Source organism: Acanthopagrus latus, chromosome 24 (genome assembly GCF_904848185.1).
Source record: "Acanthopagrus latus isolate v.2019 chromosome 24, fAcaLat1.1, whole genome shotgun sequence".
Classification (NCBI taxonomy): Eukaryota; Metazoa; Chordata; class Actinopteri; order Spariformes; family Sparidae; genus Acanthopagrus; species Acanthopagrus latus.
In genome coordinates, this window is record NC_051062.1 from 8,607,071 (window position 1) to 8,624,461 (window position 17,391).

Sequence of the window (17,391 nt, forward strand, 5' to 3'; positions counted from 1 at the left end):
AACATGGAAGCTTACAGCAGTATTATGAGACTAGCTGGTTAGCATTTCAACACATTCTGGTTTTAAACAAAAATTCTTACATATTGCACCTTTAATGCTGGCAAATTTTAGCGCACCAAAACCAAGCTGGTCAACATTAGCATATACCTTATAAACATTATTAGCTAATGTTGCCATTGTAAGACATAATGGTGCTAGCATTAGCATTTAGCTCAAAGCACCACAGTTGGCGACCTAAATAAAGCCTCACCAAGTGTTGGACACCCAAAGACTTTACGCTTTTAGAAATAAATGAGAGAAAATACAAAAGAAAAGTGAATAGCAGAAGACAACAGTGACACGTTAAAGGTGCAATATGTAAGATTTTTAAAAATGTCAAATTAACATCATCAGAATGTGGAGAAATAACAGTTTGAAGTTATGTTAAAGACGACTATGTACTATGTTGCAGATACACCTACTGAGGTTAGCGTGCTAACCAGCTAGCACCCAGGCTGACTGCTAGCTGCATGTCTAACTGAGCTAACTGGCTAAGGGCAGCTACAGTCAGCAGTTCTTCAGGTGGCCAGTTGTTATACATCGCACCAGATGACACCGAGTAACACTGTTGCTGCTGCTCGGTCATGACTGGATCGGTTACAGAAGTGACTCTTAGGAAATCATTTCATCAATAGTTGTTGACTGTGCTGAAATCTGATCTGCAGATAAAGGGGAGCGTTATTGCAATACACTTCCGTCTTCTTCTGCTTGAATGGTAACACCAGAACATACAAAATTGAGGCACAGACAAAGGTATTATGACAGATTTTTATTATTTATATGTCTTAAACATATTTACACGAGCAGTCATTAAGTAAAAATGTGTTTCCTTAATTTTGACCTCACAGATAATAAAAGGCATCTACATGACAGACACAGAAACAGAGAGGGCAGATCACAAACAGTCACACCCTTGTCTTGCATTGCACGGTCCTTTTTTCTAATGTCTTTGGCAAGAGTGTCGGTAACAATAGAAAATATTGCACACCATTTTTTTTCCTTTACAGAAAATAGGTTTAAACATTGTGGTTTCACTTGGCTTTAGACAGTTTTCTATACACGTCCATTGGCCTAAAATAGAGCGAATAATTCTTAAAAGATAAACTCTGACGCCTCCGCCGTAGCAGGGTCTTGATGGAAAAGAATAGAAAAAAGGGGGTAAATGTAAAAAATACTGTGCACCAACCGGAGGATGCATGTACGGTTGCAGTGGCATATATTTATTTATTTATTTCCATTAAAAACGTCCTTGAACACTCTCTTAGAAACACTGTACATAGATGGGAGCCCTACAGTTTAAAAACAAAAGAGAGATAAGGTTGAAACTCGGGTCAAATTTAAATGCCGACGTTCCTCATTTGTTGCAACATCCCTCATGTGGAGCTTAAGACACCAGGATGATTAAGATAACATTGTGTTGTCAGTCACAGTATTGGATACACACTTGCTGACACCTATCACATGCGGAAACCCATCTAACATGACAGAATAAACTATACAAAAGGATAAAATGACCCAAATCTGACACGTGAAAGTCAAAAAAAAAAAAAAAAGTATCGACCGGAGTCTCCATAGGAAACATTTTCCAGCTCGTGACGTGTAAAGTAAAAACTGATGGGCGATGGCTTCAGGTTGCATTCAGGTAACTCTGTGGTTTCCCTCACCACTGGCAGGTAGTTAAAATTTGTCACCAGCGGTGAAGACGTCGCGAGAAGATCATCCACGTCAGAGGACGGTGGTGGAGCCGTGCGGGTTGGCACTAGTCGGCGTGCCACTGATGGCGTTGAAGATGCCCATGGAGTCAGACAGCACGCTCCTTGCGCCGTCCTCCACTGGGTTTATCTAGAAGGTCAATTATCGAGATTAGGAGGGGCGTTCAGAAGCGACACACACTCACTCGGTAAATGTAAGTTTAGGGACTGTGGGAAAATTATTGGGGAGGTTTTGGTGGAAGATGTTTCGCTTTTGTCTTAAATTAAACATATGATTGCGCTTGTCTCCCTGTTCTAATAGTTTTCATACAGCCCCTTAGTGTCTCTGTAGTGACTTCCTCAAATGACAAAAGCACTGTTTACCATCCAATCTGCTCAGGCCAGCACAAAGAGAGAGGAGACAGGAGACACGGTTAGTGAATGAGCAGAGGAGCGGTGCAGGGGTGGACGATGCAAAAAAAAAAAAGTCTGAATGATACAACCCACATCGTTACCTGTTCGTGCATGATGTTTGACAGCTCCCGGGCCAGGTCCCTGTAGTTGGCCTTCATCTCGTCGTGGTACTCCTGCTGGTCCTCTTTGATCAGCCGCTCGTTCACACCCAGCCCCTGACCGCAGGCGTCCACAAATTGCCTGAGGAGGGATACAACAGGGTTTTTTAGTGCTGCTTAAAAGCGACATGCAGTGGACTGAGTGTGAAAGTCTAACACAGTAGGGCGTATTCCTGTAGACCACAACCTAAATGCAGAAACAAACCAAGGAAATAAGTAGATAGAGGGAAGAGAGGTTGAGTTGTAGTTTTACGTATGCAAACGTTTCCATCATTAAGTACCTGAACACCTCTTTGAGCTGTTTGACCTTGTTGTCAGGATATTTCTTGGCACTGCTGTCGTCCAGGAAGGCTCTGGCGTAAGCGAGAGGGCCGGCATTGACCTGGAAAACAAAAGGGTGAAAGATCAGAAATGACACTGGAGGAGCGAAATGATTTATGGCATTTTTTAAAGCTGCACCTGAACGCTGATGCTGCCTTGCAGTTTGAGCTGCAGGCGGATCATGTCCACCTCGGTGGCCGAGCACAGCAGCCGCAGCTCGGACACCTTGGCGCTCATCTCGTCTATGGCCACCTCGATGGGGCTCAGGTCGGTCTGGTGCTGGTACATGACGGCTATGCGCTTCTTCACGTAAGGGAAGCAGTGGGTGGCTGGATGGGAGAGAAAGGAGGACAGGGAGGACTTAAATCATGCTTTCAAATGACATAATTGCACAAAACAACAAAAAAAACCTACATTTACCACAAATGATTAAGCGGTTAAATGAGGTCAGGGTTCATATAAAATCAATTTGGCACTACAAAAAGGACTGTGGCTTCAGGATACAGCCAAATATTGAGGCCCTAAACACACCCCTGCCTGCAGCCAAGTCATTATCAGTCAGCATGATTGTTACCAAAGTAAGATAACTACATGAACTTTGGGATCATGTGGACATGAATAAACCTCACATGACCTTATCTGATTAATGTTTCAGGCGTGATTAACAGTGACAGACAACAACCAGGAAACCTTCATGCTTTATGCTTCCTGACTTCCTCAAGTCCGCGACACATTTCTTGCTCTTTTCTGTAAAATTCCAGTTTGTGTCTAAACTGCGGTGATGATGGCGAATTGTTTCCATCGCTGAGTGCATGACCTACTGGTGAGAACCGTCCGCCGTTTACACTGCTCCTCCACCCCTCCCTGCTTCTTCCCCGACACCGTGAACGGCGTCTCGAACACAAAGCGCCGGATATTGTGGCTCTTCTCAAAATCGGTCTTCCGGTCCTCCAGCTCCTTGTCGTCTAGGTAGGGTGTGACGTGGGTCACCTGGATGTAGGCATACTTGGAGTCCAAGTCCTTTGGGTTTACCTGTTAGTGCACAGAAGACAGATTTATGAGAACAGGCCTAAAATATCTGTGGTTCTGGGAAATCCTTAAAGGTGCAATATGTAAGAATTGGCCTGCTGTTGAAATCACATTCTGCAACTTACACCAAAAAAAAAAAAAAAAAAAAATCAAGTGAGAGCACTACATGTCAGTTTGTTTTGGGGTGAGCTGCCCCTTTAATAAAATTCAACCTGCAGTGAAAGTGGCTAATTTGCAAGCTTTCACCCAGAGTCAATCATCTGCAGCGATGCTCTTGCGCGTTGTTTTGTAACTGTGACATTTCAGAATGCCATCCCTGAACTCTGCACCACAAACCTCCTGGTGCATGTTCTCCTGGGACCATTGCACAACTGTCAGGGTTCTATACCACTTCCTGTCAAATCACAACACACACAGACGCGACCCCACCTTGCCAGAGTCCTGGATGATCTTGACGTTCTCCTGGCCGAACTTGTCAGAGTACAGCTTCAGGAGCCTCTGAGAGATCTCAGACAGCGGAGTGAACTTCGGCTCCTTGTAGATGTATTCTTTTCCGTCTTCATCTTCAAAGAAGCCCTGCGGGGGGAGAAGGAAGCGCGTCAGACTTCAGGATTTGATGGCTTGTAACCTTTTGAAAACAAGACACCTCTCTGACACAGCTCAAACAGAACATGGACAAACAAAACACACATATGGAACACCTCATTTGAGTGAGACGTTGCATACAAAACCACTGATGGGACAATCAAAAAAAAAAAAATCAAGACCCAACAATAAACACGCAAACTGCAAAGAACATGCATGTGCAGTTACTGTCCACCACCCTTCAGCCAAGAAGGAGCTAAATGTAAGGAAATCTACAGCTACGTTTAACCTCTAACTGAACTTAACAACATCTGGCCTCTAATAATATCACGATGCAAAGGAGGTGGAAGTGCACACCAGGCCAACACACACAGCTTAACCTCTACGGACTTACCGCAGCCTTGGAGAGGGAGGAGAAAAGAAGAGACATTTCTATTAAAAAGAGAGTTTTCAGTGTTTCGTCTCCATGTGTGTGTTCTTGTGAAAAGAAAGTGTTAACACAGTCAATGTGCATGCAAAAGGCAAGAGATAACATGACTTATCAAGAGTTTGTGCTTGGAAAAATAGTACTATGATACACCTATGGTTCAGTTGTGTGTGTGTTTTGGTTGATGTTCGGCCCCCTCACCTGTCCAAAGAAGGCCACTCTGAAGTAGGTGCCCAGCAGCCTCTTGCCTGTGTGCATCACCTCCATCACTTTGGTGTAGGCACGGTGGAGGGTGTCGTACAGGTGCGTCAGTTTCTGTTCCACAGAAACGCAAAGATTGCAGACATTTTCACAACCATCAACCAAGAAGCTAAAAGAAATAACATGTAATGTGTTCCGCTTGATAAAAGATAGAAATACAGTCAAGCTGTTATCATAAAAATATTGATTAAGCTGCTTTAAAGGTGCATTATGTAAGAAATGGCATGTGTCAAATTTACACTCAAAACAATTAGGGGCAGCATATCACCAGACTTACTGCTAAGTTAGCTGCTTAGCTTAATTATACATGCAGCTAACGCTCATATTAGCTTACACTGACTGGAATGGGAGTGTTAGTGATGTTTTAGGGACAAAGTGGCTTGGAGCTAGCTGGTTAGCATGCTAATTTCAGTATATATCTCTGGTAAAAAAAAAAATTCACATTCTTTAAATATTTTTTGTAATTTCTTGAGTGTTTTATACTATTATTGCGCCTTTAGGACTGATCGCTGTTCACTTTACCTCGAAGTCTCTGCGCTGCTCGTAGATGGGAATGATGAGCCTGTAGACGTCAGCGATGAGCTCGTAACGCTCCGCCTTCCAGAGGCCGTCGCCGCACTCCTCCAGCAGCTCCATCAGCACCTCCTGAACACACACACACACACACACACACAGACGCACTGATGAATAAATGTGAGCTTCCTGCAGTCTGCAGCATGTTTAACTGTTGCAATGGGGGGACATTTGTGTTTGTTCTGATTTACAAGGCTACAGTGGACTTAAACCGAGCGTAATGTTCCCGTGAAGACAGCAGACGTGGGAGGAAATGGATCCATCATGTCTGTTCTTTTTATTGGGGGATTACACAGAGGAGGAAATGGAAGGTGGGAGTGCTTTTCATTGCCTGCAGATGTGTTGACCGATGTCATAAAAGCTCAGAAATTCTCTAGCCATCACTTTCAATTTCGCATCAGTTTAGACCAGGCAGCTCCCCCCCACACACATAAACCGGTATCTGTACACCTCACACATACCTCACACGTACGAAGGTTTCCAGGAGATAGAGATGTGATATTCTGCATACATTTATGATCAATGTTAGGAACGGAAATGAAGCTTGTGTACAAACGGCCGATTCCACAATAATTTAGATCACGCAGAGCTTTATAAAATCTGATGGAAAGAATGCATTTTTGTTTACTGTGCGATAACACAGTTGTATTTTTTTAATTCTTAGGCCTTTGCATCAACCAGGGCTTATTATTTCACATTTATCAATTAATCATTTAGTCCTTAATTGTTGAAGGCACCAAATCCTCAATTAGGAACCAGCAAATGCTTGACACTGTATCGTATTGGTTGTATTGTGTTTATCCAACTGTATCTCTGATTTATTACATTTTGTATGACTTTAAATGCCAATAAAAAGACTTTAAACTGTTCATCTATAATTCAGACAAATGGCCATTGATTTTCTTTCAGTCGACGAATCTATTAATCTAGTGTCAACAAACCCACTTCTCCTGCGGGAGTGTCATTGATTAAGATGACACTGGATCCCTGAATCCCTCCACAGGAGTGTTGACCCTGAGGCCAGACTGTTCCGTCTGCCAACTCAGTGATTTTCTATATTAACACATGTAACCAAGCCCCAAGGCAAAGTCTACTGCATTTTCACTTCTCGAGGCAATTGATACTCTTAACAGAGATAAGAGCTCATCTAGACGGTCATTATGACACGTGTTGCCAGTGTGGAAGTGTGAGTGCTCGGTCAACACAGCGGAGCGCGGCGTGTAAGAGGGTCAGTGCACGGAAGTGTCACCTCGTTGAAGTGAACGTCCTGCATCCCCACGTCCTCCATCATGGCCGCCTCCTCGTCGATGTTCGGAGTGATGACGCGGAAAGCCGAGCAGCCCTGCCTGAACATACCTGAACATACAGATACAGAAGCAGCATGAGTGTTTTTTCCAAAATGAATCCATGAAAGGCAAAATTCGACACACAGACAGGACTTATGGGTGATTTAAAATGTGTGAGGCCAATAGTTATGAGCACGATCATCCTTCTCAGGGAAATGTTGACGTTGACGTAGTGTTTGAATGCTTTTAATCTGAAGGACAGTCGTGGAGAAAAGACCTTTTCATAAACTATTATGTTCCACATTAAACCATGTGAAGTCCAACTCGTAACTTCCAACAACACCTTCCTCCCAGCGGCCACTTTAAAATTAGATTCTATTAAAATACAAATCACAATAAGAGCAAAAAGAAAACAAGGAGCTCTGAAGGGAGGTCAACACTCTCTCCACTCTGAACTGACGATGAACTTTCATAAAACCCTGCCGTATTTTACAACAGATCCCCCAGATCCAAAGTCTGAACACAGTATCCAGCTGGATATTGTGCAGGAACACGAGAGGGGAGCTTATCTAGAGAATGCACTGAGTGTTTTTAACACAGGAACAGATGACCCTTGGACGGCTGCTTAGGTGGAGGATGAAGGTGTATGTTCTCTGTGTGTGCATGTGTAGGTGAGCGTGGAGCAAGGCATGCTCACTTTCTTTCTCAACAAGCGGCGTAGAGGGTAAATAAGTAAAGAGAGAGGGAAGGAGATATTAAGAATTACCTGCAAATCATCTAACTGTTGGTGGTGAACTGATTCACTGTAGTATAGCTCAATTAAAAAATGTGAATAATTAATAAGCGAGTTATTTGGCTTCAAAAGGCCCACACACATCTTTGTTGCCATCCTTAATCTTTCATCAGTTCAGAAGAAGTGAATCACATCATTTTATTGAGTTTGTTCAACACTTATTCCTGTATAATCTGCTTTCTACGGTGATAAGCAGTTACTCATTATATGGCTCCTATAAATTGGGATTGTAAAAATGTTTGAGTTCAAATGATCAGCGCTTATTTTACTGGCAGAAGGAAGCATACCGTTCCCCACTCCTAGATCCTCGACTCACCTTTCCTCCACAGGTACTCGGCTACCAGGGCGGCGACGTGCACATAACACATGGCTGCCTGCAGGTGATGCAGACAAACAGAGACAAGGCACCGGTTAGAAACGGGATCAGGTTAGGGCCAAATAAAAGCAAACAAATAAATAAAAATACCTCTGAGAGATCGCCGTTCTTGTGGTGGATGCGAGCCATGCTGTCCAGCCACGTCTTTCTGAGCTCGGGCGTGCTGGTGTAAGACTTGGCCAAGCTGTACTGGAGGTCCACCAGCATCTCCGGGTCGTTCTCGTGCTCCTTCATCTGCTCTGTGGCCATCAGCACCGTGCGGATGCGCTTCATCAGGTCCTTCACATCTGACGGAAAGGCTGTGTGCTGCAAGAGTACGACAGCAAGGTTGCATTGAAATGTCAGAGATAACATGTGTGGCAAAATTAAAGAAAAACTAAAACTATCAACAGAATGTGAAGAAACAACAGTTTTGACATTATTATCTAGCTAAAGGCGGCTACAGTTAGCAGCAGTTAGCATTATCATCATTCTCCCCTCACCTTGATGTTCTTGTCACTGTTGGCACAGTTGTTAATGATGGAGAGAGACTGTTGGAAACGGGTGCCCCCGATGCCGATGACATCAGCAATCAGCTGACTGACAGCAATGACCACCTGGGTGAATAGGGAGGAAGAACAGAGAGAATCAGTGCTACACTAACGCAACAAGAACTCATCAGAAAGGCTTAAAAACTAGTCGACGCACATACCTGCAGGTGTGTTCGTACAAACGACTTGCGCCCTGTGTAATCAAAGTTGCTCTTCATGAGGAAGTAGAGGAGATGGGCAGCGTCGCTGCGGATACAGCTCAGCTTGGAGTTACAGCACTTGAGGATTTCGTAGCATAGAGAGGCACACATGTCGGCCCGGCCGTCAAAGAAGGTACAGGGGAACTGTGGGACACATGGAGGGAGGCAGGGTGTTATGTGTGACAAATACTGCTATCAAGGGAAAAAAGGCAATGAAACAAATGTTCTGATTTCCCTTTCACCTTGTAGATGAAGGTCCTGAGTGAGGTGAAGACCTGTTTGAGGGCAGCCTCAGACTGAGGGATCTGCAGGAAGCAGAGATGGACCTGGAAAACTTTCTTCATCAGGGGGTTGTGACCGAGATCTGAAGTAAGCTGCGTCTGAGGGGGACGAACCAACCAAGATATGATTAAGATGCAAAATGTAACGTGTCTTTGTCGCTTGTCTGTCACAGCTGCTACCTTGAATCCCATGATGAAGATGCTGAGTGTGTCCAGCACAGTCAGGCAGACCTCTGTGGACACGTTGGCCTCCAGCAGACACTGGCTGCTCACGTCTGCTTCCGTATGAGAGTACACTGCACAGAAAGCACAGTTGCAAGGTCGCTGTCAAAAGATATGTCTTTATTGGAGCAGTAAATATGTTTTTCACGGAAACACCACCTGCTTGATTAGGTTGTTGATCAGTACCAAGCACGTCTGTTCTGCTCGTTTATGAACGGAGATAAGCCCCGTCATTGTTATTGCAGCTCTACCTGGCTGCCAACAGAGGTCAGTAAAAGACACAGATGTTTAGTTCAGCTGCTCACCCAATACACAACTAAAATCATATCTTAACCTTACATGGGCTGATGTTTAGGGGGCACTAGCGAGCCATTTTGCTCCGCCCATGGTGAAAAACTATAAACTGGTATATTTCCATCACGTTTTTTCCTGTGTGCAAAGTTTCAAGAGTTTTTGGGCATGATGAAGCTCTCAAAAGTGCAATGTATTTGAGAGAATGATAATAATTCCCTGCATTTCAAAGGGGCCTTCACACTGGTTGGCGCCTGGGCCCTAATAAATCTCTGTTCTGGCCCTGGCAAGCAAGGAAGAAAGCAGGAAAGCTTTCTTTTGATGAGACTTTCGTCCTCTAGAAGACAGGTTAGGAGAAGTGGTCTTACTATTGTTGAAAGTATGAGCGTTCTCCAGCGTTCCCAGCTGCTGAAGACGGGCGTGCAGGATTCCCGCCCTGTTACGAGACACAGGCAGAGTCAGAGATTTCCTTTCGGGAGCTACAGGCCCTGCCGCCTCCTGGCTCCTGTTGGGAGAGGAGAAACGGTGTTAGCGCTTTGCTACAGTCACACGATAGGACGGTCAATACATCGATAAAAAAGGCACACAAGAGGAAATGTCTGAGGAAATGTCTGAGTGGTGTTGAAGGACCGTAACAGATAGAAACACAGCAGACAGATGAGTGTGGTTTTAATGGCAGCATCATGCATTTAATTAGGCAAAATGACACCAGCGATCTCTTACCCATGCAGGAGGGGCCCCGGCCCAGCGACATTAACCACAAAACAACTTTCCAGCAGTGTTACAGCCGAGAGAACAAACCAGAGGCACAGAGGGTTAAAAGAGCATCAGTGTGAGTCAGATTAATGCACAGATGATGAACAGAATAAGTTTCAGCTCAATTTCTTTTAAACACAAAGTCAGTTGAGATTAATCAACATAACACCGTACCTGACGATGAATCTCTTCCCCATGTATCTGAACTGATGGAGGCAGACTCTGCAGGACAAACACAAGAGGTAAGTATTTTAGTCTGCTGCTGTGTTTTCTGTGCTAATTTTCATTTCCCAACAAACTTCATCCACTCTCAGTGACAGGGCTTCATTACCATGAAAGTTTGTCCAGTTCTGTACTTACTCTATTAATGTGAAGAAGTCCATTAAGTCTGAGGGAGCTGCTTTGTTCCAGTATGCAAACAGGGCCTCTGGGGTGAGGAGATGGGGAGAAAGTCTTTAGAAAGGATTACTGTGGAGCGGTTTTTCATATCAGCAACGTGTCACGATCAAGCACAGCGACTCAGACAGGCGGTCCTACCCTCTGACATGCTCTTGAGGATGTGCAGAAAGCACATGAGCAGGTTTTTGATCTCGTCCCGGTCGAGTTTGTCGCAGCGCAGCACAGTGCTGCCCAGAGCCGACGCACACTGGTTCTAGAGAGACAGAGAGAGGGGGGGAAAACAAATAGAAGATATGAAGTTTGTGTTATCATGCGCAGACGGCGGAGTTGCAGCAAATCGAGAACTTCAGAGAGATAAAGAACATCACTCAAACCCAAACTTCAGAGATGAGAAATGTCAAGAATTTTCCCTCAGGGCGGACAGAAGCGTTTGCCGAAGCGGCTCTGCGCTTTGAGATAACAGCATCAATTGCAGGTTTGAAGAAACACATTTACAGTTACATTACAGCGTCTGAGGAAATCAGTGGAAGAGGCCAGGAGGTCAGCACACACACACACTCCCTGACGTGGGACACTCGGAGGAAGAATGTTGGGAGGAATTTAGGGAGGATTTTGGACGTACTGTACAGATTTGAGCAGCGTTTTCTGTCTTTAAATTTGACACTAAAAGCAAAACTCTGGTTTAGGGAATCATTAAAAATCTCACATATGCTTGACTCTGTACAGCTGCAACCAAAAGTCTCTGTTGGAGAGCTCACAAAGGTCAAACAGAATACTTGTATGAGTAAGTTTTCCTCGTGATTCTCCTCCACCCTCTGGTCTGCTGCTTGTTTGTCATTATCACTGTCACTCTCCTGCAGGAGGTGACACAAGGGCACCGACAGCAGCGAGAAGTCCATGGTGACCCGCTTGGTTGCGCGATTCACGGGCGGGAGTTGATCCTCGGGGTCCAGGGGGAGAGGGGGAACGTTGACCGAGTGCCTCCTGATAAACCTCTCCTTGCAGTGGGTCGGGAAGGTTACAGAGCAAGGAGAAGGGGGGTGGGAGGTCTGAAGGAGGAGGTGGGAGGACAGCGAGGACGTCCAAGAGTGCAGATAATGTCAAATTAAACAGAATCAGGGGAGTGCTGCGCAAACTATCAACCTTTAACTTTTTGTTTTGTTGACATGGGCTTTATTTCCTCCTTATTTCAGGTCTCACAGACCGGCATCATGAAGGCAGTACATACTGCGATACTGGATAGTTGGTATCACAAAGCTGGTCAAATGAAAAATTTATGATTTTAATCTTGTCAATTCTAAGACTATAAGGTCCAGTCATTTGCAAGAACAAACTTGGAAATCATCAGAGATTACAGCCACAAATCTATGAGGAAAGAAACTCGGACAATGGGGTTTTTTGTCAAGGAACCGTATGGCTTCACTTTGCAGAGCTAGATCGACCTCAGTGCGCTGCAGACGCCACCACTTTGGGTCTAATGTGCCTGCAGTTGATGATATAATCAAATTACATTTTGTGATTGGATTTAGCAATAAGAAAATGCTCATGATTTTGGCCCAGAGCCAACGTATTATCGCAACCAGCCAGACTTTGAAGAAATGGCCCGTAACCAGCAATATCCTTACATCTGTCCGGTTCATGCAGTTCAGCCTCTTTTTTTAAACTTGTGACTTTTTTCTCTTAAATTTACAGCTCAGAATATCAGAATTTAAGAGTTTTCTTTCCAAGACACTGTGAAACAGGATTGAGTGATTCTCTAATATTGCAGTGCAGCATATTGAAGTGTCATTCAAGTATCTATATACCTTCTCCAGGGAGTTGGTCTTGTCGCTGCTCTTGTCCAGGAGGCTGTTTCCGGAGTCGGTGGAGACCAGAGAGCCTCTGGAGTCGGCGTGGTGAACCGAGCTGACGTTGGGGGTCGAGCTTTGAGGGGAGGCTGCAGGGACAGAGACAGAAAATGGAAACAGTTGAATCTACAGCTTACACGTGCAGAGGAGAAACTCATCTGCTATATTGTTTGTGGTCCAATGTGGAAATGAGGCAAGCCAAAGAAAAGGGATGTTGTGTTTTTATGATCCAAGTTCAGAGAACATTAAGCTAATCATGAAGATAAATGGGATAGAGGAGTGTGGATCCACCTGTCCCAGAGATGACCCCAAACACATCTTTGTGGAGGGCATTTTCTATGCAGCTCCCAGGTTTCTGAGGAGTCACCATGGAGTTGGGCACCAGGGAGTCCTCCCTGGCATTCTGGAACAGAAAGCAACAAACTGAGGATGCTTTCAGCTGCAAAGTAAACACTGGTAGTCAAGAGAGCGACCTGTTCAGATGACAGTAAGCCAGTAATTCTTTTTTAAAAGACATGAGCTGCCATTTAATTTCCCACCACTAGGTGTCATGCTTACATTGTGGTTGCTGAGGGGGGCCGACTCCTTGATGTCAAGTCTGTAGACATTCTCCTGGAGCAGACCAAACAGGGGGAGGTAGAGGGTGGCGAGTCTGGCCTGCTGGCTCTGGAATGACACAGTAAGTGCTCATGAGTAGAAAATAATCAGAATTAATTTATCTTCAGATCAACCCACTGATAAAGAATTTAGCAGGCCTGGAGGCGTACATGGTTTTCATTTAATTGATTCTTTTATGGTGTGTTTAAAGTACAGTAAAGGTGTTGTAGAGCTCACTTTCGCTGCGTAGCGGTCGTCAAACGTGTGTTTGATCATCAGCCCCTTGAGCACCTGGATGGCGATCTGACGGATCTCTCTGAACTCCTGAAGAGCCCCGCCCACCTCCCTCATCAGCAGCCCCACCAGGAAGTGGTTCCGACAGAAGTCGTCCGTCAGAGAGTAGTCCAGCTGAAGATCTGTAGCAGGCAGCATTCAACAGAAAAAATATTGGATGCAGCAGACAAGGAGAATGTAAACTGTGCTTCGCTTACATGAAAGCGACGTCAAGTGTGTGATTTACCTTGGAACCTTTGAATTCTGCCTTTTCCAAAGGGCATGGGCAGATTGAGAGGGACAAAGTGCTCATGGTTGCAGACCACCCGCAGGAATTCAAACTTGAACTCGTACAAAGTCTGACAGGAATGCACGACAAAATACATGTCATGAGGGCTTTAATAACTGGGATAAAAGGATTAAAGATGGGAGCAGGAGAGCCTGTTCACCTTGGGGTCGCCGGGCACAAAGCAGTTCATGTAGTTGTTGATCTGCTTGAATACGAAGCCTCTGTCCATGAAGGTGAAGCAGCGCTGAGTGAAAAGGTGAGGAAACATTCAAAATTATGTTAATCACCAAACATAAACCATCTGCAGCGAGGAAGATTTAAATATAACTTCCTGGTCCTTAACCGAAGGGCAGTTTTTCAAACTCATCTCCATATTAAAGGACAATAAATCACTGCAGGCATCGGGAGGAGTGCCAACCTTGATGAAAACTGCCAGGCTGTGGTTGGCATTGCGAGCCGCGTCCAGGTTGTCCTTGTATTTCTGCGTGATGTGTGGCATCAGCATATTCACCAGCGTCTCCACCGCGTGGTAGAACGACGCGGAGAAACGCTGGTTCCTGGAGAGCTGCGAACGACGAGGAAGAGAGGGAGAGGGATTTAGGCTCGGAAGAAAAGTGGTTCGAGAAACGAAGACCAAGGACTTAAACAAGACCCACCTTGACCTTCCCACACTCTATGAGATAATGAGCCATCGATTTCACCAGGGCTTCAAAGAAGTACCAAGAGTGCTGCAACACAAGGAAAGAGTAATAAGTCTACCATCCCAAATGTGGATGGATGTGTTTACAAGATGCTAAAATTATATTTAAAAGGAGGCCAGGCATATAAGAGAGAGTAGACATGAATTTAGGCTACCTTCAGCAGCTTGTTGCTCGTCAGGAAGTCTGTGGATGGCTTGAGGATGGCTGTCATGGCTTTTGCTAGCTCCTCGTGAACCGTCTTGACATTGGTGGAGGAATAAGGCTCGGGCTTAAACACAAACTGAGAACAGACAGGAAAAATTGTATTTAGATGTTTAACATACGCAGGAACACATTAACATACCTGCGTCATACAGTGAGAAAAGACTGCACCTTGACATACGATCTCAAGTAATGTTCCAGCCCTTCTTCGTGGCACTGTGCTACCACGTGAACCATCACCCTGCAGGGAGACACACATAATGATATAAAACATAAAAGAATAAGGAAAGGAGGAAGCGAGGCTCGCTACAAGGAACTAGCCAAAGATAGGAATTACATTTATCCATTCTAAGGCGCTGACTCCTCATTTACACACTGCCTACAGAGCATCAAAGACTACACACACACCCGACTGAGATACATACACGGCGGGTGCAAGCATAGGTGGGTCTAATGAGAAAAAGGATTCAGGCTATTAAAGAGAAACAGAGGAAAAGAGACCCAGATGAAAGCGCTGTTATTCTAATTTTCTACGGAAGAAGTCGTTTAAAGGAGACCCAAAAATATCGTCCAGACACATAGCTTTCCACTGCTGGAATCCAGGCGTCTCACACATGTGTGTTTAGGCGTTTGTGCTCGGCTTGCCTGGTCACGTTAACGGCCACATCCTCGTGCGTGGCTCTGGTCAGGACGCAGAACAGCTGGTTGAGGATGGTGGGCAGAAAGTTGACCATCACGTGACCCTCCATCGCATGGAGACTCTGTGGGAGGGGGGAGGAGGGAGGGAGGATGTAAGGCTGCTGCATGCCATGTTCCCTTAAAGGCTAGATTACAAGATTGTATTTGACAAGACAAGAATAAAAGGGGTGCGTTGCATTTCGCCCCCGTGGGCGTTTGCGATAAATTACGCTTGCAGTACCTTTAGGTATTTCACCAGCTCCCCTTCTAAAGCTTGTTCTGACAGCTCCATGCTTTGACAGTGGTGGAAGAAGTTGTGCAAGTGCTGATCCTAAAGAAAACACGTCATTTACACCTGTTTCACTTTTCTCTGCATTGAGCTGAGCAGGTGAGATTGATGGACATCGTTAAATGGACGTACCTGAGTGTAAACTGTGGAAACAAGATGGGTTGAGACTCTGAACAAGGTTTTTCCCCCGTCTACCCATTTGATCTCCGAGCCAGAGTGCTGCAATGACATGTCGGCAACCATGACTTACACTTGATAATGGATAAAAAACTGTGCTGATTTATTAAAGCACATCTAGAGTAACAAAGCACAAGCAACATGATACAATCAACAAATTAGCAGCAGTTCTTCTGTAATACAAGAAGACAAGCTGTCTTACCATATGGCTACAGTTTACTAGAAGATAAATAAAAGAAGGTATTTTTAACTAGAGTTCTTATGAAGGAAATGCAGATTTCCTTACAACCCACAGAGTGCAGAGGCTCATTTTGAGAAAACTGCAAGCCTTAAGCACAGCCGCTGTTACATACATACTACAGCTTTAATTACATTTACAGGAAACCCATTATCTCTGCACCACAAAACCAACACACAGGGATCTTAATGGTGAGATGGCATTGATTGTTTTTTTTACTGGATTAAATTTTAATGCTTATCAGATTCCACAGGCATTTCATGTGAGAGCCTGTCGGGGGCCATCTACGAGCTCCCAATCCAATCACAGCTAATAAGATCTTTGACCGTTTACCACAACCTGCGCCGGATCATTTATGGTAATGTGTTCCATCTTAAAAACCATTTCGGAAGACTGTTTGACCGACAGAGCAACTTGGATCCAAAAGCTCTTACGTGGCTTACTTAAACAGAACCGTGCAGCAATCAATGATTTCCATAAACAACCACGAGTCCTGCTATTACAGATTCCTCTTAAGACGATTTCCAATTTCACAGCCCTCTTGTGACCTTTAGTGCATATCAACTACATAAATTACCCTAAAAAAATGATTTTACCTTGTTGACACCGTCCTGGGAGCTGAGGTAGCCGGCAGGCAGATTGGCAGCCACAGGCAGCTGCTGCTCATTCATGATGACTCTGCCATCCCTAAGCAGAGGCAGCCATGCTGAACCCACTGTGAGTAAAGAACAGGTATAACACTTAAGATGTACAGCAGAAATGTACATGAATTTACTGAAACACTGAAACAGTTGAAATACCCTCTGGAGTTTTAATCCAGAGGGGGGAGGGAGACGTGACTGATAGCTGCAGCCTACCTGGCGTCTCCACCAAGTCTTTCTTCTTGCTGTTGCTGTCGCAGCTCACATGATAGAAGGTGAAGAGAAGGTGATGCTTCTCATGCAGCTGAGTAGGCAGCTCTATCTTTATCTGAAGGTGAGAAAACACAGATTCCTGGGGTTCGTTTCTCTAATACGCAGGGAGCTTTGTTCCCGAAAATGAAAGAGAAAAAAAGGCCTGCGGAGCATTTCTACTGAGGATTGAAATATGCTCAAACAACATAAGAGGAGGTGAGAGGTACCTCCTTAACCTCAAAACACACGCCTTTCAAAGAACATATAACTTTTTGACTTTGAGCATATGTTGCAGAGCATATCTAGCTCTCACTACTGATTATTAAGCATTAAACAATGTCTATAATAGCAATAAAGCTCTGATTATGAGTAGTATGAGCAAAGAAATACCTCATCGTAGAACTCAGGGTTCTGCTGGTGGTGCAGGACGGCCGCATATGCCTGCTTGGTGAATAGAGGACCCCCTGGACGGCCATAGATGCACTGCAGTGGACATGAGAGAGGGATAGGAGTGCATGTTTATGTACATGGTCATCACAATGTGGTTTATTGAGTGAAGCGCTCGCTGCCAGATAA

The 17,391-nt window shown here is 44.7% G+C and overlaps 1 protein-coding gene across 9 annotated transcripts in view; it reads right to left on the minus strand.

The window, feature by feature from the left end:
• Nucleotides 1-793: 793 nt before the first annotated feature.
• The window catches only part of dock9b (dedicator of cytokinesis 9b), a 53,221-nt gene continuing 36,623 nt past the window's right edge, over nt 794-17,391 (minus strand). For 3 of the 9 annotated variants that reach the window (XM_037090418.1, XM_037090414.1, XM_037090415.1), the window contains exons 18-53: nt 17,206-17,298; nt 16,780-16,891; nt 16,519-16,637; nt 15,640-15,726; nt 15,460-15,549; nt 15,186-15,301; nt 14,712-14,781; nt 14,494-14,619; nt 14,295-14,366; nt 14,057-14,203; nt 13,799-13,882; nt 13,597-13,708; nt 13,314-13,492; nt 13,038-13,145; nt 12,771-12,882; nt 12,438-12,568; nt 10,771-10,885; nt 10,594-10,660; nt 10,408-10,455; nt 9,846-9,982; nt 9,145-9,260; nt 8,926-9,063; nt 8,645-8,827; nt 8,436-8,549; nt 8,044-8,259; nt 7,894-7,951; nt 6,748-6,854; nt 5,448-5,570; nt 4,866-4,979; nt 4,632-4,637; nt 4,082-4,228; nt 3,445-3,655; nt 2,762-2,952; nt 2,584-2,684; nt 2,246-2,384; nt 794-1,881 (exon numbers count right to left, since the gene is read on the minus strand). In XM_037090418.1, the coding sequence (XP_036946313.1) occupies nt 1,765-1,881; nt 2,246-2,384; nt 2,584-2,684; nt 2,762-2,952; nt 3,445-3,655; nt 4,082-4,228; nt 4,632-4,637; nt 4,866-4,979; nt 5,448-5,570; nt 6,748-6,854; nt 7,894-7,951; nt 8,044-8,259; nt 8,436-8,549; nt 8,645-8,827; nt 8,926-9,063; nt 9,145-9,260; nt 9,846-9,982; nt 10,408-10,455; nt 10,594-10,660; nt 10,771-10,885; nt 12,438-12,568; nt 12,771-12,882; nt 13,038-13,145; nt 13,314-13,492; nt 13,597-13,708; nt 13,799-13,882; nt 14,057-14,203; nt 14,295-14,366; nt 14,494-14,619; nt 14,712-14,781; nt 15,186-15,301; nt 15,460-15,549; nt 15,640-15,726; nt 16,519-16,637; nt 16,780-16,891; nt 17,206-17,298 (4,206 nt within the window). In that variant the 3' untranslated portion in view covers nt 794-1,764. The remainder of the gene's footprint in view (nt 1,882-2,245; nt 2,385-2,583; nt 2,685-2,761; nt 2,953-3,444; nt 3,656-4,081; nt 4,229-4,631; nt 4,638-4,865; nt 4,980-5,447; nt 5,571-6,747; nt 6,855-7,893; nt 7,952-8,043; nt 8,260-8,435; nt 8,550-8,644; nt 8,828-8,925; nt 9,064-9,144; nt 9,261-9,845; nt 9,983-10,407; nt 10,456-10,593; nt 10,661-10,770; nt 10,886-12,437; nt 12,569-12,770; nt 12,883-13,037; nt 13,146-13,313; nt 13,493-13,596; nt 13,709-13,798; nt 13,883-14,056; nt 14,204-14,294; nt 14,367-14,493; nt 14,620-14,711; nt 14,782-15,185; nt 15,302-15,459; nt 15,550-15,639; nt 15,727-16,518; nt 16,638-16,779; nt 16,892-17,205; nt 17,299-17,391) is intronic. The other 6 variants (XM_037090422.1, XM_037090419.1, XM_037090423.1 and 3 more) reach the window with 2 other exon arrangements.